At 38.2% G+C, this 21,555-nt stretch overlaps 5 protein-coding genes across 5 annotated transcripts; all 5 read left to right on the forward strand.

The window, feature by feature from the left end:
* Positions 1-7,486: 7,486 nt before the first annotated feature.
* K444DRAFT_632542 (uncharacterized protein) lies at positions 7,487-9,589 on the forward strand (the record flags this gene model as incomplete). Its single annotated transcript, XM_024883487.1, has 1 exon — positions 7,487-9,589. One exon carries the CDS (start codon positions 7,487-7,489, stop codon positions 9,587-9,589), a length of 2,103 nt encoding a protein of 700 aa, XP_024733011.1.
* A 786-nt stretch (positions 9,590-10,375) lies between these two features.
* Positions 10,376-12,322, forward strand: K444DRAFT_566512 (FAD/FMN-containing dehydrogenase). Its single transcript, XM_024877134.1, has 5 exons — positions 10,376-11,106; positions 11,161-11,233; positions 11,285-11,891; positions 11,946-12,052; positions 12,105-12,322. The coding sequence occupies exons 1-5, from the start codon at positions 10,460-10,462 to the stop codon at positions 12,192-12,194; spliced, it is 1,524 nt and encodes a 507-aa protein (XP_024733012.1). The 5' UTR covers positions 10,376-10,459; the 3' UTR covers positions 12,195-12,322.
* Positions 12,323-13,425: 1,103 nt separating this feature from the next.
* Positions 13,426-14,188, forward strand: K444DRAFT_632544 (uncharacterized protein; the record flags this gene model as incomplete). The annotated part of the gene is made up of 2 exons (XM_024883488.1): positions 13,426-13,976; positions 14,029-14,188. The coding sequence occupies 2 exons, from the start codon at positions 13,426-13,428 to the stop codon at positions 14,186-14,188; spliced, it is 711 nt and encodes a 236-aa protein (XP_024733013.1).
* Positions 14,189-16,974: 2,786 nt separating this feature from the next.
* On the forward strand, positions 16,975-19,711 carry K444DRAFT_665791 (uncharacterized protein; the record flags this gene model as incomplete). Its single annotated transcript, XM_024887117.1, has 3 exons — positions 16,975-17,266; positions 17,316-18,079; positions 18,130-19,711. The coding sequence occupies 3 exons, from the start codon at positions 16,975-16,977 to the stop codon at positions 19,684-19,686; spliced, it is 2,613 nt and encodes an 870-aa protein (XP_024733014.1). The 3' UTR covers positions 19,687-19,711.
* A 1,125-nt stretch (positions 19,712-20,836) lies between these two features.
* On the forward strand, positions 20,837-21,499 carry K444DRAFT_482667 (PIG-P-domain-containing protein; the record flags this gene model as incomplete). Its single annotated transcript, XM_024873032.1, has 1 exon — positions 20,837-21,499. A coding segment is annotated over one exon (663 nt), but the record flags the coding sequence as incomplete, so codon positions are not given.
* Positions 21,500-21,555: the final 56 nt, after the last annotated feature.

Genomic DNA, 21,555 nt, shown 5'->3' on the forward strand with positions numbered 1-21,555 from the left:
TATAGCTTATTACTATAAAAAAGAAGTTACTAAATAATATTATACTAAATTACTTATAGTATATAATCTTAAATTATATAATAAAGAAGTATTACCTTAGCTTAAATATTATTATTATATATAGAACTAATATTCTCTTATTAATATACTTTAGCTTTAAGTTTAGTATATTTCTAATTAAAAGAAATATACTAGTAACTTATTAGTAAAATATTATAGAATATGGCTAGTAAAAGAATCTTATTAAACTAATATTAGAGAATAGAAAATAGGGCACTATTACTATATCTAGGAAATATAGTCTTTTTTATAAGGTCCTATATAAAAGAAAAGAAAATATAAATATAAATATCCTTATAACTAATTATATAACTAAAGTAATAGTAAGGTATTTTATAAAAGGCTATTTTCTAGATCTTGGGCTAGTTAGGATTTATTATAAAGTTAGTAATATTTATATATAAATATATAGAAATAGAAATATTTTATTAAAAACGAAAATATAAGTTAATTTAAATTCCTTATTAGGTAAAAGAAAGGTAATTAGTATATCTATAAAAGCTATTAATATTATATTATCTTAAATTTTTATAATAATTTATCTGAAAGTAAAGTATATATAAATATGAGTAATAGTCTAGAATATTAACTACTAGTTCAGTATTATTTTCGTTATAATTTACTTATAATATATTAAAGTTAAGCTTATAAAGAATATTATTATCTGAATTATTATTATTATTATTCGTAACCTGGCTATTAGGTAAATAGTTATTATTATTATTTATAGTAAGACTAGTAAATATAGCTTACTAGTTAATATTCCTAATTATTATATATTCTTACTAGTTTATTATTTGCTCTAGATATAATAGTTTGCTATTTTATTTACTAAGACTATAATTTAAAAGAAAATCGCAATATTATAAAAGTATAATATATTATTTAGTAAAATAAAAAGAATCTTATTTATTATTAGATTTAATATATTACTTATTTATATATTCTTGGAAATTAAATAGATAATAAGCTAGCTCTGAAATATAGTTAATTAGCGGCCTATTAGGTCTAGTAATCTCGGCTTATAATTAAGCTTCTAATTCTGCCTTATTCTTACTATTACCTTTACTCTTATTCTTAGTCTTAGTATTCTTATTATTAATAATTTAGTTATTCTCGGTATTATTATTATTCTTATTAATACTATTATTATTATCTAAATAAGATATATTAGAAGTTTTTTCGGGAATAAAGTCGGAATTATTACTATTATTATTATTATTACTCGGGAATAATTAGTCTAGGAAATGCCCGAGACTAGGCTAGTTACTATTTACGAAAAAGGAAATATTTGCCTATAATTTACTATATAGCTCCTGGCTATTAGGCTTCATTTTACTATTATATTCTAGGGAACTATTATTGAAATTATTAATATTATAATTACTATTATCTAGGGTTATATTATATAATAAGAGATTATAACTTAGTAAGAAATTCCTATTCTAGTCTTATAAATTTAGAGATTCTAGATTAGTATTCTAGTAAATAGTTAGTATTTAGAGAATAGATTATTAACTTTCTTAAGATTAACTAATAGGTTCTAATTCCTTATTATTTATATATTATAAATACCTAATCCTATAGGCTTTACTAAATTTATAGCTTATTTATATAGCAGGCTTTATAGAATATATATATGTCTGTTTCTTATTTCTCGGTTATAAATATCTAGAAGATTTATATTTATAATAGATTTATAGAAATATAATTATTAATTTAGTAGTAATTAGCTAGAAAGCTATTATATTTTCGGAAGAATTATAAGATAGAATAGTATTTATAATACTTGGGCTTAAATAGGGAGTCTTTTAGGTCTTACTAGGGATTTCTTAGGTCTCTTTATAATATTTACTATTAGGTAATTATTATTTAATATTTCGTTCTCGGATTCTTATAGATAAGCAAGTAGTAATTTCTTATTTAGTTAGTAATAACTCGGTATTTTACTCTTGAATTCTAGTAGATTTATAAATAGCAGGCTCTTATATTATATAAGGCAGGCCTATACTCTATAATAAAAGTTCTATAGAATCGGGTATAGATTTTTAATATCTAGTTAATAATTCTTATATATTTCGAGATTAAATTAATAGTATTTAGAAGTCGAATAGCTCTATACTTAAAGTATTTATAGTATTTGAATATTCTTGAATATAGTAAGAAAGTAATATATATAAAGAATTAGACTACTATATAATTAGAGTTAAAGAGGTTAGTATATCTAAGAAAGAAAATTATAAAAAAGGAAGAGGTTATTAAAAAAGAAATTATTAAGGAAGAGGTTATTAAGGAGAAGATTACTAAATAGTATTTAAAGAAGCTAGGAAAAGGCATATATTAGTTATTAAATCTATAGTAAATAGAAGAAGCTTAAGGGAATATAAGTAAGCGAATAATAACTTATTAAATTAGGATCTAGAACTTATTAATACTTTTCTTACTAGTATACTTATCTAGTTATATTACTTTTATGCCTTATTTCTTTCTTTTCTTTTTTGCTTTTCTTTAGGTAAGATATTCTTAGAGAATTAGATTTAGAAATAAAAGATTAAAATCCGGTAATAATTTACTAAGAGTTTAAAAATAAAAGGCTATTAAAGAATTAGCTTATTTAGAAATAATATCTAAAAAAATTATTATTAATTATACTAAGAATAAAAAGGATTTAGATTTAGGAAATACCTCTAGCCTTAATCTCTAAGCAAGTTCTAAATTCTCGGTAATAAATTTATTATATATATTATAATATATTAAATCCTAAAATATATACTTTCTATTATAATATATATAATTAATTTAGTACTTAATTTATAGCCTTTTAGGGCCTTAAACTAATATAAAGAAAGTTATTAATAATATAATATTAGTTTTATTAAAATATATATATTATATATATTATATTTTTTTGGCTCTTAATATATATATTCTTATTATAAAATCATAATTAATCTACTATATAACTAATATGTAATATATAGCTATAATCTTTTAAAAATCTAGTAATATATAATTATTTTAGTATTTAACTTATAGCTATTTGCCTATTATTTATTAAGTTATTACTAATATTATATATATTATACTTTTTTGGCTTTTAATATATATACTTTTATTATAAAATTATAATTAATCTATTATATAACTAATATATAATATATAGCTATAACCTTTTAAAAACCTGGTAATATGTAATTATTTTAGTATCTAACTTATAGCTATTTACTTATTATTTATTAAATTATTACTAATATTATATATATTATACTTTTTTGGCTCTTAATATATATATTCTTACTATAAAATCATAATTAATCTATTATATAATTAATATATAATATATAACTATAATCTTTTAAAAACCTAGTAATATATAATTATTTCGGTATCTAACTTATAGCTATTTACTTATTATTTAATATCAAGTTATTAACTATATAATTTTAGTAAGAGAGCTTCTTACTAATATGTGTTTTTTAAAACCGCCTTGCTTATATACCCGCTTTTTAGGCATTTGACTTATAGTACTAATTAATAGCTATTTAAATATAAACTTTTTATAAAATTTGGATTAGTAATAGCTCTTAAATTAAAGAAGTTAAAAATTCTATATTTTATAATTTAAAGGTAAGTTTAAGAAAGCCTAGAAATTTAGTAAATAAATTCCCAAAATCGAATATAAGAGCCTTATAAATCCCTAACTTATAGGGTTTTATAGGCTCAAAAGCTGAAATCTAATTAATTAATATATAAATTCCCTTAAATTATAATTTTATTTTAAGAAATCTTTTTATTATAAGTTAGAAAGCATATAATATAGTATAATAAGCCGTATTATTTAAAAATTATATTATTTTAGCGGTTTTAAGGTTTTAGTTATATAATAAAGGCTATAGCCTTTTATATATAACTTATAGGAATTATATAAGAAAGCTGGTTTTTCTATAGTTCTAGAGAATAATTCCTTCTTAATATTTAATTAATTAAGCTTTTATATACTATTTATACTTTTAATTTTATTATTTTACTATTAAGTTATATTTTATACTCTAGTATACTTTATATGGGTTTTTGTTTTATTATAGTTTCTTTCTTATAATAATTATAGTATTAGGATTATAATATACTAGCTTATACTTCTATTAGAAAATATAACTTAAGATTTTTAAAGAGCTTTAGCTAATTATAAGTTTATTAATATAAGATAAAGTTATTTTATATTTTCCTGTTTTATCTAATAACTATAATTATTAGTTTTCCAAATCTAGCTTTAAATGAATTATATTAGAACCAAAAACATATATCTATAATAATACTAACTCTATATATAGTTCTTGAGAAATATTATTTATAAATATCCGAAATTAGAAAACTTTCTTAATTAATACTTATATATAACTATTATAATAAAATATATGAATTATAAGAGCTTTAGTAATAAAATAGAATCTAATAGCTTACTTTATAAGCTAGCTCTATATTATATTTAATACAAGTATTCTTTATATTAAATTAATTTCCTAAAGAAATTTAATAAATAATTTTAATATTATTTAAATATTATTAATTATTTAAATATAATTAAATATTAGAATATTTATTACTAGTTATACTAATTTCTTCTAGTATATTATATTATAATAATTATAGCTAGTATATTAAAGAATTATTTATAAATAATTTATAAATAATAAATATCTTAAATAATTTAAATAAAATAGAATAATTATTTATAAATAATTATATGGAAATTAATTAATTATAATAAATTAATATATAATTAAAAAAAATTAAAAAAGAACTAAGGTATTTATTAAATAGCCTTATATAAGCTAAGCTAATACTTATATAAATATATTTAAATATTAATTTTCTATAATAAATAAACTAATTATTATTAAAATTTAATTTATATATTAAATAGTATTATTACTTTATTAAATAATAAAATAATACTAGATATGGCTTTTACTAAAGCCTTATCTAATAAGGCTAGCTTAATTATATATACTATAATAGGGATTTATCTTTATTAGTTACGTAATATAATTAGGTAATCTCTAAATATCTATATATCTGATTTTATATATATATATTTCCTGCTTTTTTTTTAGTTCTTAAAAAACTAACTTTTATTTTTTTGATTTTATATTTTACTTATATATTATAATTCTATATTATAAAAGTTTATTCTTTTTTATATATTACTTTATATTTTATATTTCTATTATAATATAAATTATATATATTATTTAAATTAGTTATAAATAATTTAAATAATATATAAATAAAATAAAAATATTAGGTTTTTAGCTTAAATAAAATAAAAGTAATTATTATAATAAATATAAATATATATAATATAATAGTAATAATAAAAAACTAAAACTCGAATATATTTAGTAAATTAAGTAAATATAGGTTATATAATACTAATATATAATAATAATAGCTATTATTCTATTTTATTTTATTTATTTATTATACTAATTATAGCTTTAAAAAGTAATATATCTAATATATATATATTTTTTATTCTTTTAAAAAGTAATATTATTTAATAATTATTAAATAATAAATTTATTAAAAGAAAATTATATATTCGAAAAATCTTAAAAAGCTAATAATATATAAATTAATTAATTTTTATTATAAATATTATATATAAATTAAAAAACTTTATATTTAATATAAGTTTTATAAATTAGTTTATTTTTTTTAGTTAAAAAGTAAGGCTCCTTTAATTATAATATTAAATCCGATTATTTTAAAATTAAATAATTTAGCTAATATAATATAATATATTTTATAGAATTAAATCGATTTAATTAATATAAATAAAGGTTTAATAAATTCAGTATTTAATATATATAACTTAAAGTATTTAAAATTTATATATACGAGCCATTTATTACTATAAAATAATTATTACTTTAATATTATTTATTTGATTTATATTACTATTTCTAGTATATTAAATAATTAGATTTGATTTAATTAGATTTCTTTACTTAAATTAAATTATATTAAAATTAAATTAATTAAATAATATTTAATTATAATTAAAAATAATTAAAAATAATTAATTAGATTTATTACGTGATTATATATATGATTCTAGAGCTTTAGAAGCCGAAATAAGGCTAAAATAAAGTCTGGGCTAGCTATATTTAATATTATTAAAAGTACTCTTTATTAAATTAGGCCTAGTACTAATTAGTAAATAAAGCTTAAAGTACTAAAACCTCTTTGATTTCTAGTATTATAGTATTAGTAAAAAGCTTGAATTAAGCTAAAGGCTATTTGCCAGGCTAAGGAAATACCGGCCATATACTAAGTCACGTGTAATAGCACCACGTGACTGGTATCACATAACAAAAACTAGTTTATTATTTTAGATTTAGACTAATTTTATACTCTTATATATGCTTTATAGATTTTATTTATATTTTATTACTATAGCTATTAGTTATTTAATAATCTTTAGAAATGCCTAAGAAAGTATACTTTTATATTATTATATAATAATTATAATTAATTCCAATTAATTAGCCTTAATTATTTTTTGACATACCGGCTATCCCGTAACCTCAGTTTATTAGCCACTAAACGCGACAACACAATTAATAATTCTAAATACAGTATGGGAATCAACGCAAAACGCTCCGGCACTGCATAGTGCTCTGGTATTATAAGTATCCCAGAATTTATCTAGGTTCTGCTCAATTAATCCTCGCAGGGAATCATTACTTAGGACCGCTGCAAGCGGGGAATAGAGGATTGTTCCCGTTGCACAGCATAATCTACCTGGGAGGCCTCTCACAGTCCTTCTTCCCCGAACGCATTAGGGCTGCCTCTGTTGGATGGAAGCTGGAGGCCTCCTGCATTAGATGGGAGGTTTTGCAGAGGCCTCACACATTCCAGCTTCCTCGAAAACATTGGGCTGTCTCCATTTGATGGAAGCAGGAGGCCTCCTGCATGAGATGGGTTTTGGGAGTCTTCCGCGACTGGTCCGCGGTGCAAGCTCGCCTTGTCGGCAGCCTTACATTTGTTGAGATGCGTGAGTGTGGGAGTACAGGAGAGAAGATGTTACTCCTGTCATTCTACCTGTCCGAATTGGTGACCTAATCGAACAATGCCGGCATATCCCCAAAGCGCACAGTGCGGTTCGCAACCCTCACATGTCAATATGGATCCGTGGCCAGACTCGTCTTCAGGCAACTATGTGAGTCATTTAATTGCATGAAGAGAGCCCCTTGAAGTAAGGCTAACTAGAGATTAGTTAATAGGGCCAGTTGCTGCGATGTTCCATCTCACCTTGCGCCTGTTGCATCTGGATTCTGGTAGTGAAATATCTCATCAATTACCAAATTGAGTCTTAATACTCTCAGATCCACTATTCTCGAAGACTCCGGAAATTGTCGTGATGGCTAGCAACTACGAGAACACATCAAGCAGCACGCCGGGCCTAACGGTGGGTCCCCAGCGGAACCAATCGATAGCCCCTGACTGTCGGTCTGCTTTCAACGATAAAGCAGTAGTTGTGGGCTTATACGGAGTTCCCGGATCCGGTAAGACCTTTCTACTGAACCAGCTGAAGCAAGAATTCGGGCAAGAGCATTTCGAGTTCTACGATGGCGCGAAGATGATTGCTAATCTTGTCCCCGGCGGACTCGACGCATTCCAGAAACTGGAAGAGCAAGAGAAGGTGCATTGGCGCCAGCTTGCTATCGACACGATCGGAAAGGAATGCGCCGACAGCGGGCGAGTCGCAGTCGTGGCTGGACACTTCATGTTCTGGCCCGAGGAGACGGAAGCTGGACAGCCAGTGTATACTAGGAACGACTTGGACACATTCACGCACATCCTCTACTTGGATGTTCCTGCCGAACTTGTCGCGCAGCGTTGTTTGAACGACACAGAGAGGAGTCGTGCGTCTGCGTCCATCAACCATCTACGCAGGTGGCAGCAGGCCGAAAAGACCCAGCTGCGCCATCTCTGCTACCATCATGGCATTTTGTTCTCGCTCGTATCCCCGCATCCGACGTTGCTGAACAAAGTCTCGACGCTGCTACGCGATTTCCGACATCATACCGAGGAGTATAACCTGTCTCGCGCCGAAAGCAGGATGGAAGAGGTCCTTTTAGCAGGCCAAGGACAGCTGGAGACAGTGTTGGTCATGGACGCCGACAGGACCTTAGCTGTAAAGGACAGTGGTGCGTTGTTCTGGAAGATGGTCTCTAACTCTCGGCAGTCGGGGGACGAAGAACGTTGGTTGAAGACGTTATTCAGCAGCCCGTTGGGTTATTCGTACACTGCCTTTCGCCAGGCCGCTTTGCTCTATGAAGAGGTGGCCAACGATCAGGAGTTTAATGCCTTTTGCGAAAACGTAGCGTCAGCGGTGGCTATGTATCCCGAGTTTGTGTCGCTATTGCAGCTGGTAGCAGGACAAGAACATGTTGGCGCAATAGTTGTTACCTGTGGGCTGCGCGGTGTTTGGGACAAAGTCCTGGAGAGAGAAGGTCTGTCCAAGACGGTGAAAGTCATCGGCGGAGGACGTATCGCAGACGGGTTCGTTGTTACTGCTGCAGTGAAAGCCGCCATGGTTGCCCGTTTAAGAGACATCCACCACATGTACGTTTGGGCGTTTGGAGATAGTGTGCTGGACCTGCAAATGTTAAGGAAGGCAGATCAAGCTATTGTTGTGGTCGGCGAGGAGCAGACCAGGAGTAAGACCATGGACGCAGCATTATTAAACGCCATCGACAATGGCGGTCTTTCAGCACAACAAGTTTTGCTGCCCAGCAATGTGTCACCACGTCTAGACACCACCAAGCTTCCCCTAATCCAGCTCACGGACCCCGAGTTCATCGATTATATTATCCGCCGTAGCAGTCAGCATCCTCTCCAAGTACTCCATGCAACAGACAGAAATGCCGCCAAGCTACTCATGACGCCGATGCGCGATGCAACGGTTGCCGGCCCGGTCCTGCGGGAAGCCCATCGCCGTGTCGGATGGTATCTGGCGACGGAATTCTTGGCAGAAATGATTGGGGTGGAGGAGTATCCAATTCCGCACGTACAGGGCTATCAGACCAGTGGATATCGACTTTGCCGCGAGAAGAAGACATCAATTGTGGCGCTAATGCGTGGCGGAGAAGCCATGGCTTTCGGCGTTAATGAAGCCTTCCCGAGCGCGATGTTCGTCCACGCCAAACGTCCCGAGGACATCGAGCCCCACCATCTGTTGCAACAACGCACCGTTGTGTTAGTCGATTCGGTGGTGAACAGCGGCAAGACAGTAGTGAACTTTGTGCAACACATCCACAGTCTGCACGCCACTATTCACATTGTGGTCGTTGCCGGCGTTGTCCAAGCCCAGTCAGTTTCTGAGGGCAGCCTAGCCCAGGCGCTCGCCTGTCACGCAAATTTCAGCCTTATTACACTTCGCCTCTCTGACAACAAGTTCACCGGCAGAGGCACTACAGACACCGGTAACCGTCTCTTCAACACGACGCATCTACCATGACTCTATTTCTTAGCTATAAGGATGGGTTCTCATGAGAACCGATGGTTTAATAAATAATTACTTCAGCGACTAAGCATTTTGAGTATTCCTTCAACACCGTAGCCCTATTAAATATTGCTCACTTATCTGAAAGGGGGATTGCAAGTTACCTCTCACGAGACTATAATAAAATCGGAAGCGGAACATTGAAAGGTTTTTCCGCGATCCAAATCACGTGTACTGTATCAGCTGTCAGGTGCCACCTTCTTTCGGGGAACTCCCTGAATCGCCCCGCCCTCCACCATGAGCACCCCCAACAATTGGTTCTTCAATAGCGCCCCACAACTTGAGACTATACGTTGCATACTATTGTCTGAACCCTCTCTCGAGTCTCGCGGCCTTACTCGTTTTTGCCCCGTGTGCATTCGTCCGTTCTTCACCGAGCCAGTTCTGAAAATGTCACAAGGTACACAATTTCTACCACGTCGCATCTGTCTGGTCGATATTTGGTGCCTGCCAAGTACCCCGCATCACGCTAGGAACATGTTCAGTTGCAAGGTGGCATTGAAATGCAGGGCATTGTGACCCTGTGATTCTGCGGTGTCCGGGAACAGTATTCTCAGTCAGGTCTTGGCAAGCCTTGAATAGGATCGAAGGCCGACAACGGCGAATCGCCGATGTAAGATATGTCATTTAAGACTTTCGAACGGCCTTTGTTTCGGCATCACATGAAGAATGGCAGTTCCATCACATAGGAACGCAATTTCAAGCGACTTCGTGGTGTTTGAGCAATGTCGTTGTATATATGGAAGATGCAAGGAGTGCATTTGTTCATGTCTCCGCCAGTCTCGTTTTCATTTCGCACCCTGAAAAGCTACTCTCAGCCGCGAAATGAGTACTCTTCTTATGAAAGCAGTGGTACTCGGTTTCCTTTCCTCGGCCTTCGCTGTCCCTTTCAATACGTTCGACGGCCCCGGATTCCCAGCTTGTTATAATGTCTCTGCAGTCTACCAACCTACGAGCGTTGTCGAAATGGTCTCTCTCGTCAAGATGGCAGCTGCTTCCAACATCCCCGTTCGAGCAAGTGGCAAGGGTCATATGTGGTACGATACCATGTGTTCAGACAGCGAAACAATTATTATCCAAACCGAGGGCGTCCACTCAATCAGCGACTTTGAGTTGACAGGTTCCGAAGGTTCCGTCATGATTGAGGCTGGCGTGACATTCTTCGAACTAGCAGACTATCTGCATGCACGCAACGCTTCTATCGGATACGCTCTGGTAAACTGGAACATGACTATTGCTGGAGCTGTTGCCATGGGTGCCCATAGATCATCTTTACGAGAAGCTTCGATGGTAGCTTCTGGCGCCCTGGAGATTCACATCATAGATGGAACAGGCACTATTCAGAAAGTAGTCCGGGACGAGACCAACGACGACTGGCTTGCAGCATCAACTTCACTGGGGCTGCTTGGTCCAATTGCGAGAATGAAGTTCAAAATATTTCCTTCTTTTAAGTTATATGCCAAACAAGAGACGTAGGTGCCATTATCAATAGAATTTCGAGAACTCCGCTGACAATTTCTATCTAGTCTGGCCGAAGCCGACGTGCTGAATGGTGATATATATGGACTTATAGCCCCGTACGCTACGGCTAATTTCTGGGTATTCCCAATATGTCTCGAGCCTTCTCAGATACTAACGGCCGTAATATAGTGGTGGCCCTACCTCCGCAAGTTCCATCATCGATACTATGACGTTATTCCTACGGCAAGTACTGACCAGCAAGGCTTCCAATCAACTTTCTCGATCACAGAAATCGAGGCAGTAGCAGCACGCACGTTGCTTGACAGCGGCAAAATCCTCCCAACATCAAACATGCTCTCGGAGACTATCTTTGAGGGCATATGGTCGGCACCCAACTTCCACGAAAAGTCGAACGACACCACGATCACCACGTGGCCGGTCTACGGTTGGGATTATGACGTGCTAATTGGAGGTTTGTATCCGGGACTCCTGCCTGAATGGGACTATAATCTTAGAGCATATACGCTAGAGTTGGCCTTCCCTGTTACCATCGCGAATCAGGTCTTGCAAAGAGTAAGAGGGTTGTTTGATGCTCAATTAGCAAAGGGAATTACCATGACGAGTACTTATCGGAGTGGAATCAACATCAAGTTCGGGAGAGCGTATAACGATTTGCTGGGTCAAGTGTGGGCAAACACAACAGATGGGACCGACTGGACCAAAGGCGCCATAATGTTCGACTTCCCGAGCTACAGACCTACATGGGGAGACAATCTGAGGTTCAATGAACCATTTTGTAAGTTTTCTGCGTTCACCGTGGCATTTTTCGTTTGTATACTGAGACTCACAGACCACAATCTGAGTTCGACTTTAATAAACGAGTTTCCTTGCAGGCCACATTGGACAAAGAATTCTCGAGATGTGTTGGCGCAATCGGTCAAGAATCTCGATCCAGGGGTAAGTGATCTTGAACTTCGATAAGCACTTAATCTCACACCTTACATTACAGCACCTCCAAAGATTCGCCGCTGTTCGAGAGAAGTTTGACCCGAATGGTATCTTTAAGAGTGTGGTTGGACAGATCATTGGCGTGATGTAAGGTCGGGGACAGCACTGGCAATCGGTTATTTAATGGTTAGCTGTGGTCAGCCTTCAGATCATGATTGGGATAAGTTACTGATTACTGAGACCCAGGCTTTCTCCTTCTTTTGACATTTAAATACCTGCACCCGAATCTATCCTTTATCTCTATTGAATACTTCTTAGACATATGAAATATCTACCAGGTTTTCATTTAGTGAAACTTAGGATCTACTCGCATTGAAAACGGTTAGGAATAGGCTTGTCACTTCTCATTATTACACGCTCTCCCTAGTATTGGGCTCGCTGTTAGGTCGCCCGTCAAATTCGCAGACTGCAGACGTAGAAGCTGTCTTTTAAAATGAGCGGGATTGGATTCTATATTTCAAAGTTATTAAAGCTATAAATCGGGGTAGTTCGACCTGTTGCCACTTTTATGAATGAAAGATTCTACACAGATTTCTTCTAAAACGAGAAGTAGGGATGCTATATCACGAGAGAATTTATTCTTTTAGAGATTGTTCTTCTCGCTATACTGGGTGGGGTATAGGAAGACACCAAGGTATATTTGGACATTGGGAGATGAACTCCCAATGTGTTCTTCGCCAGGATCCGAGAAAATCTATTCGTTGTATAGTGTTTTAAGTGATATAATCTGCGTGTGGTAACGAATCACGGATCCATCGCATTAGTACATAGATTTAGTTGCATAGAGCTCAGAAAAACAGTTACGATTCATCTTAGTATAGCACGCGACAGATATCAACTTGCCTAGATTGACTCTTCGTCATTAATAAACACATTCCTACTTTAGGCATCCAATTTTGTTCTCTGTTATTGGCTCCCATGGCAGCACGCGCCGCCAGAAAAAGAGCGTGAATGGGCCGCTCACGTGACACAGCCCCTTTCCATAGCCGAGTCAGCCACCTCCTTAAACCTCGTATCCCTGGCGATCAGGCTTAGCTTGCGGCACAGGTCGCAGGAGCTTTCAGGCAACAGAATAAAACCTGGCGTTATTCGTTCTCACCTCCCAAAGACCAATATCTCGTGTGCTACCACGCGTCCGTTCACTTATTCTTTTCTTTGAATTGGTGCCTAATTGTCAACCCTTCTCTCTGAAGCCCACATATAATGTGATCATGCCCTTTGATCCAGAAGGGGATTTGTACACAGCAGAACCAAAACTTTTATCGATTGACTGCTTCCCAATATTTTTTCCTCGTCCAGCTCCACCAGATTACGATCTCATCATGGCCGCAAACACTCGTTATCACCGTGTGCCTGAAGACTGTCCTTCGATGGACTCACCCACTGGAAATGAAGATCCTAATGTGCTGCTCATCGATCCCAACGCGAATGATAGTGAAGACAAGCCTCCTAAGACAGAACATAGATTCGCCTGCCATCCGACATTCTTCTTCCGCCTCATCTCCGTCTGTGTCTTCATTCCCAGCTTCGTGCTCTTGATTATAGGAAGTCGACAAGCCAGCATTCCAGCCATCGTCTTCATTTGCTTCGCTCTTATCCGAAATTTCCTCGTCGTTCTCCATCACATCTTTTCCAAACACGTACGATTGCATCTCGAATTTCGCAACCGTTCTCCGAGAACCCGGAAGTCCAGCAAAAGCTGGCTAGGATGGCTGAAGCATGGCCGATTACATCTTCTCCTTGATATGGTGTTACTTATCATACTATTTATCACTACAATACTTGGAACTCGAGCCCCTAGTAGGTACAGATGGTATAACGAGGAGCGAACTCCCGAAGTCGCAGCAGGATGTATCCTCGCCTTTGTCGGAATGTAAGTGTTCCCGCTTTCTACTAACATTTCTTCAATGCTAATGATTTCAAAGTTTGGCTTACGCCATCTCTGTACCTGATCTTGGGAAGCCAAGCAATATCACAATATCAGGAGGTGTATCTTTTAACTACGCTAAGAGCAAACAAGTCAATCGACCAGAACAACCACAGATGTACAGAGACATTGAGGCTAGGGGTGAAATTGGTATATAGCCTCGTAAGACCGGCGCAGATTCGCCAGTCGTAGTCTCAGGCTAGTGAAGGAGGGTATCGAAGACAAGAGCCTCACAGTTGCCGGATCAACTTCTGCTATCCCGATAAAGGTTCGAGGAGACTAACTTGTAATGGGAAGAACTTGGTCGCTGGTTGAGCAAAGAAGGGTACAATGGGGTGTTCGACTGCTCATGGTTGCTGGACTCTCACTTGTTTTGGAACATAGCGGCATATGATACTGGCCCCATGGGCGGTGATTATAAGTGGAGTTTAGAGCCTTTGCTTGATTTACTTGGTATTATGGTTTTATGAATGACAGAAATTCCACAGAGCTCACGTTACTTTCCATGTCCGAATCGAAGCGGAGTACGCTATATTGGCGTTCTAGTTAAGGGGAACTATATCACATCTGCGTGCGAACACCCATTGTGGAAGTGTTGAGATCGAAAGACAGGAGTTTTCAGTTGGTTATGCTCCCCAGAGTTGTAGAACAGGTTCAAAAGGTGTCAAATGAATACTTTGTTTCCAAACTCTCATATATCTTCTCAAAGGCTTCAATCAACACACTCGCAGAAGGCACAGCAAGCGATATATCGCCTCGAACATAGTTGAAATACCGCTGGACCTTTGTTTTAGTGGAGCAAAGGTATTTGTAGGGCACATGCCAAGCAAGACTTATACAACCTAAATCCTTCTGTCGAACATCAAGTTCCAACATATTTCGGTCGTAAGTGGTATATTCAAAATGCCCAGAATTTCCGTCCACGGGCAGTTCAGGCTTCATCAAAATACATTTGCACTTCTCTATCAAATTCAAGTATAGACATAACACTATCCCAAGCAAGCACATTCCCTCACTAACAAAATTCTTCTTCCACCACTGCTCCAGACTCTCAATATACCTCTTATCTTTATAAGAGAACGTCGTTTAGAATGGAATTACCTTCCTACAACCTCAGTGTGTCTAAGCCCATTATTCGTTCAAAGTAAATTTCTGGATTTGTTGCTCAACGAGCTGGATTTACAGATGATTCTTAGAGCCGCCAAGGAAATTTTGTAGTACCGGTTTTCTTCTTCCTCACGTGACTTATTAGTGATGGGAGCAATATGGAGCTGCAAAGACGATAATATTAATAGTTGACAAGGCCTAAATAACTAAGATACAGGCAGAGCGAAGCATGGAAAGAGAGAGAAGAAAGTGCAAGGCCTCGTTCATATGCCCATTATAGCTCTAGCGATGTGGGTGTTCCAGAGCACGTGTTCTCCGTGTATTATAAATCAGGTGACGAGTGCATTCCGTCGAATAACTTAGAGCCATGTATATATTTGAATGGGAATCGGCTAATATAATATTTTTATTTACTCGATTATCTACTATGAATCTTGTATCGTTAAATTTACTTCGTTGTCAGACTTAGAAGATAAAAGACAAGATCTTCCAGACAGTCCTTAATAACGCGTTGCTATAGTAAAGTTTCAAAGTTGGTTCTTTCTTTTATTAAAACTTGGAAGTCCGGCGAGAATCAATGGCATATATGGAATGACCCCAGAGTCCCGCAAGACAGTAATATAAAACGTCTTGTATGGCTTCTATAGGAGTAATCTCGTTGGAAGACGAGCTTATATGTAAATAAATTGTGGATGCCATTTGGACTAAACGAATAGTAACCCGAAATACAAATCATCCTCCCTGTCACAGACTCAATTCAATTACAGCGCAGAGAGCATTAAGCTAATGAGGCCTGAAAGCGTGATGGCATAATGGTTAGGTTGTTAGGGTATACATGGTTTCTAATCTACTGACGAAATTTTCTTAGAGATCTATGTAATATGCAAACGAAGAGTACCCCTATTATACATAATTCGTCTGACATGTGCAAGTGTTACTGTTAGATCCGTTGTCATTGTACAAATCGCATCACTTGATGTCCCAACCTTCCGCGAAGAATAAAATATCAAATTTTCCTTTTATTATACGAGCGAGCAGAGTGCAACTTTCTACTGAGCTCTGAGACTTTATTAATACCCAAGTCACAAGGAACCTCATCGGTATCTACGTCTTGGGTGTGGAGTGGATCCTCCGGCCGAAAATGCCACATTTGTCCCTAGTGGCCCGTAGGGTACGCGTTTTATTTGCCCTTATAGATAAAGTAGAAGGAAGAGCGAGCTTTTATTTGACCTCGAATATTCAGGGTTTGCCATGGAGTCACATGCATGTTCACTGTGGACCTTCTGACTCCTTCATCGTATTTCTTGATATACATATGTTGAGCTGAAAGACTAAAAGTTCTTGGTAAAACGTGTCTCAAATCCTCCTCAAGAATCCTTCTCCCAAATCCTTCTCACGAATCCTCCTAACGAATCCTCTCATCAATCTCCCTCATGGACAGTTTTTTCTCACCAATTCCTCGACACATTCTCCTCGGAATACAGTACGTTAGACAGCAAGCATTCGAGACTGTATCAAAAGAGTATTCCTGGCATCACATGTGGTGATAGGTGGTGTTACCGAAGTATGAGAGTGTGATATAGAGACCTCCAAATTATTGCCAAGATCCTTGGTGGTGCCACGCGCACCTTGCCAAGACAGGAGGATCCAGCCACAAGGGATCTTTTTGATGAATTATTGCAAATATCCAAGCCACACGCAACAAGTCGCAAGCCACACCACGAAAATAGTAACGTTTGTCACGATGCTACGGGGAAAGAAATCTTTTCTAACAAGATGAAAAGAGCAATGTCTGCTCTCAACATTGTTTTCAGTTTCCCTTCATGCATTATTAAGAATGTATCTGCAATTGACTTCACTTCTATCAGCATTCACGACAACCATGATATCCCTTTTCCTTGTCTCTCTTCTTACGTCGTACACATTGGCTCTGCCTCGTGAAGACACGGGCCGACCTTTTGTTCGCATAAAGCGATCAGGGCCTCCAAATCATTTAAGCCAATTCCCACCAGCGGACTCAATACCAGTTCTGAAGCCTCGTCACCAACGAGACCATGACTTTGTGGACTTCAAGCATCTCAAGCCAGGAAGTAACGGGACATTCTATTACTCGCATCCACATCACGAAGGTATGTGCCGTCATCTTTATTCACGTTGAGACATGCTAAAAGTATACAGACCCGTCTAAAAAGTCTCTATTCATCGAATTAACGCATAAATACAAGTATCCAACTGTGAATCTCAATGACTCAAGTCACTACCGAGATGTCCAGGGTAGAGATAACTTGTTGACCATCTTCTTCGAACAGGAAACTGCTTTCAACGAGGCTCAAGCACAATGGATCGGCCAAAAGGACCTACTCTTCTTGATGTCCCCAGATTCTGGTGGACATAGAGGCTGGTTTCGATGCTCGGGGCTCAATTTCGACCACGCGCACCTCGCTTGCCAAGTACACGGCCACAAGTCTGACATAAAATCGAGCATTGATGAGTTTCAATGCACCTGGGGGATTCCCAAATCTTGTCAGTCCGGTTGTGGAAAATGTGACTGCGGGGGAGGAAAACATCGATGCGGAGGAGGACATGGAGGAGGAGGTGGCGAAAATGGTTGTGGCGGATACCATCCAGTCATTCCTTGTGGTGGCCCACCTGCAGCGACGATCAGCGGTCTCCCAACGGTTCCTTGTGGCCTGACATTCGATGGAGATTTAGATCGTAAGATCAGCAACTTCGCATTCTCTCGACCTGCGAACAGTCCCTTACGGGACAGCCCGGATACAGTGAAGTTTGCCTCGGGTTACGGGAAGTGGCCAGAGTGCGTGCCTGTCGTCGTAACTAAGCGCTTCGACCTGAATCCTATACATTGGGTCGAGGACGGCGCAGACGCTGTTGGAGACCTTGCGGACACTGCGGTGAATGCGGTCATTGCCCCAGTAAAGCTTGTAAGTGATTGGTTGAAACCGACATGCTGTCAAAACCTAACACTACGCAGATTGTAGATGTTGGCTCAATTGTTGTGTCGGCGCTTGGCGATGGGCTCACGGCTGTCGCAGATTGGCTAGCCGGTGCTGCAAAAGACGTTGCCGGTTGGGTCGAACATGCCGTCGGATGGATCGTTGATAACCTTGCTCTAAATCTGGACGGTACGGTCTCATTGCCCTTCGACGTTGGACCAAGCCCCGAGGAATCGTCCCCTTTTGGCAATGCTTTCAAGATGTACCCAAAAGCAGGCAGTTCAGATTCCAACCTAGAAGCCTACTGTGTCCAGTGTGGAGTCCATGGTGACCTTGACGCCATTGGGTCTCTGCGCGTCTCACCAATACTGGGTGTCCTTGGCGGGTCTCTCGAGTTCACTGGATCTCTCTCAGCTGGCCTCAATATCGGTTTGAGTGCTCACGGAACCCATGATGGCAAGATATTCCAGGAGCAACTCGGACCCACAATCCCACTCAGTGTGTTCGCGATCCCCGATGTCCTCGTCCTTGGGCCTATGCTTAAGGTCGGAATCGATGCAGACGCTCATGTCAACGCCGCCGGACAAGTCCTTGCTGGCCTCAACATTAACTGGCAAAACTTAGACTTGTACATCGATCTCATGAATCCGTTGAACACGCGCGCTTCTGGATTCAACAACCCTAAGGTGGACAAGAAGTTCGAACTCGATCCTGCTAAAGGCCAACTTTCAGCAAGCGCTAGTCTGGGAATCCCAATTTCACTGGTGTTTGGAATAAACGTGCTCAATGGCCTTTTCGACCTCAGCGCTGGTCTGGAAGATAGACCCAATGTCAAGTTTGAGGCCAAGGTCGACCAGCCAACTTGTAAAGGTATTGACTGGGCTGTCACCCTCAACAACGATGTTAACGTGGTCTGGCCTGGAGGCGAGGATACCATTCTCCCTTTGAGCATCCCCATTGATTCCGGCTGTATCCAGGGTGTTACGAAACGTAGAATCGACAATGAGTACATCACAACCAGACAACAGCTTACCACCAGAGGCGAATTCGACCCACAATACTGCCTTGACACCTCACCCGACCCTCAGTACAATTACACCACTCTGCAAGACACAACATCCAAGTACGTGCTCCTCGCCGGGCAGGATGGAAACCTCTGGCTCGGAAACGCCGGCCAGAACTACGATCCTAGACTCACTAAGTTCGGCTTCTCCAAAGACATCGTCGTGGGCGATTCAGGCCACCGCGTCTTACACTACTTCCCTGATACCATGACCACCTTTGGAGTTTCTCGAATCAGACTCGGAGCCATCGAGTTCAGTCTCCCACAGACCTCGAATGCGATCACGCTCGTACCAATCAAGTACAACGGTGGCACGAAGCCTATCTATGTTGCGACGGATACGCTGGGAAATACGTATTTCCTCGCGTGGTGCGGATTTGCGGATTCTGGCGCAAAGATATTTTTGGTGAAGGACCCAAGGAATCTAGATACGTTGAGGAATAATCATGATTTGAGGTGGACGGTTCTTGGTAGTGTGCCTGGGGAATGTAATTTAGTGGGTTTAACGAGCGACGTTGCTGGTTTTGTTTAATGGGTAAATGAGTAAGTAGGCTAGTAAGGTTATAAAGTTAATATAATCTGTGGTTCACATCCACATATTTTGAGGTGTGCGCCCACCTAGTTGCCTACTCTTCTATGGTTGAATCCACCCCGGGTCAAATGCATTTTCTCTCATATCTGATCGGCATAGTTATAAGTACGCTTCCCGATGTAGAGACGCCTAAGTAAAGAGCTATCAAGTGCTTCGGGTACACGCTGGTGGATAATTGGATGGAATTCCTACGTGACAATTCGTCTCTCGATAATTGCTCGATTATCAAAGCTGAACAAAATGACCGGCTTACATATTCATATTCCGAAGAAACGAGGGATTTTGAGATTTGCGGCAAATAGAGAACTAGGGAATAAGATAAGCAAGTTCAAGAGCTTGAAGTCTTCCGAAATCACAGGCCGCTGGTTTCCCAATTCTGGGGCCGTGAAACGGATGGCAAAGCCCCTGGTTGACCACCCAAATTTGAGGTTCTTGGTGATATCTCTGTCACTTCCTTGATGCCAATTGTGGGAAAGTGAGGCCAGCATCACCAGCCGTACCTGAAATCAGGGCCAAGAGTCCCTGGCTTCAATGCATGACTTCAAGGGTCCAATGAAGACGAGACTGATGATTTCAAAGACAAAGCAGAGGCCAATTTCGCTGGTTTCTAGATTGTTGCTTTGAGATGGCTCGGCTAGAGGGCTGGAAGTGCGATGTTGCGTTCCTGTAATAACTAATCTTAGGTAGAGGGTCTTTAAGAAGCCGGGATAGTTCTCACGTATGGAGCGGGAATTATCTGGTGGATATGAGCTTGTGGATCGTCTGCAAATGGAGGACAAGGCTGAGTTTAGGTAATATTACCATTATACGTAGCTGCATTGCACTGTACAGATCCTTTACATCGAAGCGTGCGAAGGGACTGTATATAAAAGTCGTTTTGCTTCTCAAGGCCAGTAAAGGAGAAGTTGTTAGGCGACCACAGTCCTTCCATGTCGTGAATAGCATGGTCACGTGCGCAGATCCTCGCCAAAACTGCGGATTCCAATTCGCGAACTTCGACTTCATCCAACTCCAACGACGCGCTAGCCTCACAATGCCCTCCTCCTCGGACGACGACGACGCAGTCTTCCAATCACACTACCGCGGGGACTCTTCCTCTAGCTCTTCACCCTCTCCTCCTCCGCTGCAGCACAACTTCTTCGCACCACCCTTCTACGGCCGACCGCCAACTCCACTCCCTCCCTCCCCATCCCTGACCTCTCTCCTTCGACCCTCTCGGCCTACAACCCCAGACAGCTCTGCCGATGAGCTCGAACCTGTCCCTCGTGCGTCGCCGAAGGTTCCGACCTACGAATACTATGGCTTCGTGCTGTACCTTTTCTCATCGCTCACATTCTTGATGTACCTTCTCTGGTCGTACCTCCCCTCACCGTTTCTACACGCCCTAGGAATATACTACTATCCAAATCGATGGTGGAGCTTGGCGGTTCCGAGTTTCCTGGTCATGCTGTTGGTATACATCTACGTTGCATTGGCGAGCTACAACACGGGCTATTTGACACTTCAGTTAAACAATATCGAGACAATTATTGATGATGCGGCGAACGTGGCTACGATAGATGGAAAGGGAAAGCTTCAACATAGTCACGGCATAAACAAAGGGAGGGAGAAAGATAGACGAGAACGGCCGGAGAGAGAAAAGACACTGAAGGATTGGAAGGCGCTTTGGAGTCATGGGACGGACGCTGTGATGGATGTGCCATTGGGTGGAGTTTGTGAGGTTTTATATGGCGAATTCAGACAGGTAGAGGAGGTGGTGGTATCGTGATAGAATTGCTATGTGATAGCTACACAGATTATGGACGGCTC

Source organism: Hyaloscypha bicolor (genome assembly GCF_002865645.1).
Source record: "Hyaloscypha bicolor E unplaced genomic scaffold K444scaffold_118, whole genome shotgun sequence".
Lineage (NCBI taxonomy): Eukaryota > Fungi > Ascomycota > Leotiomycetes > Helotiales > Hyaloscyphaceae > Hyaloscypha > Hyaloscypha bicolor.

Bases quoted from the DNA above. Each gene is read 5' to 3' on its own strand.
- K444DRAFT_566512 (XM_024877134.1), top strand. From the start codon at position 10,460: ATGAGTACTCTTCTTATGAAAGCAGTGGTACTCGGTTTCCTTTCCTCG. The intron at 11,234-11,284 runs GTATTCCCAATA...GCCGTAATATAG, and splicing joins ACGCTACGGCTAATTTCTGG to TGGTGGCCCTACCTCCGCAA. The intron at 12,053-12,104 runs GTAAGTGATCTT...CTTACATTACAG, and splicing joins TCAAGAATCTCGATCCAGGG to CACCTCCAAAGATTCGCCGC.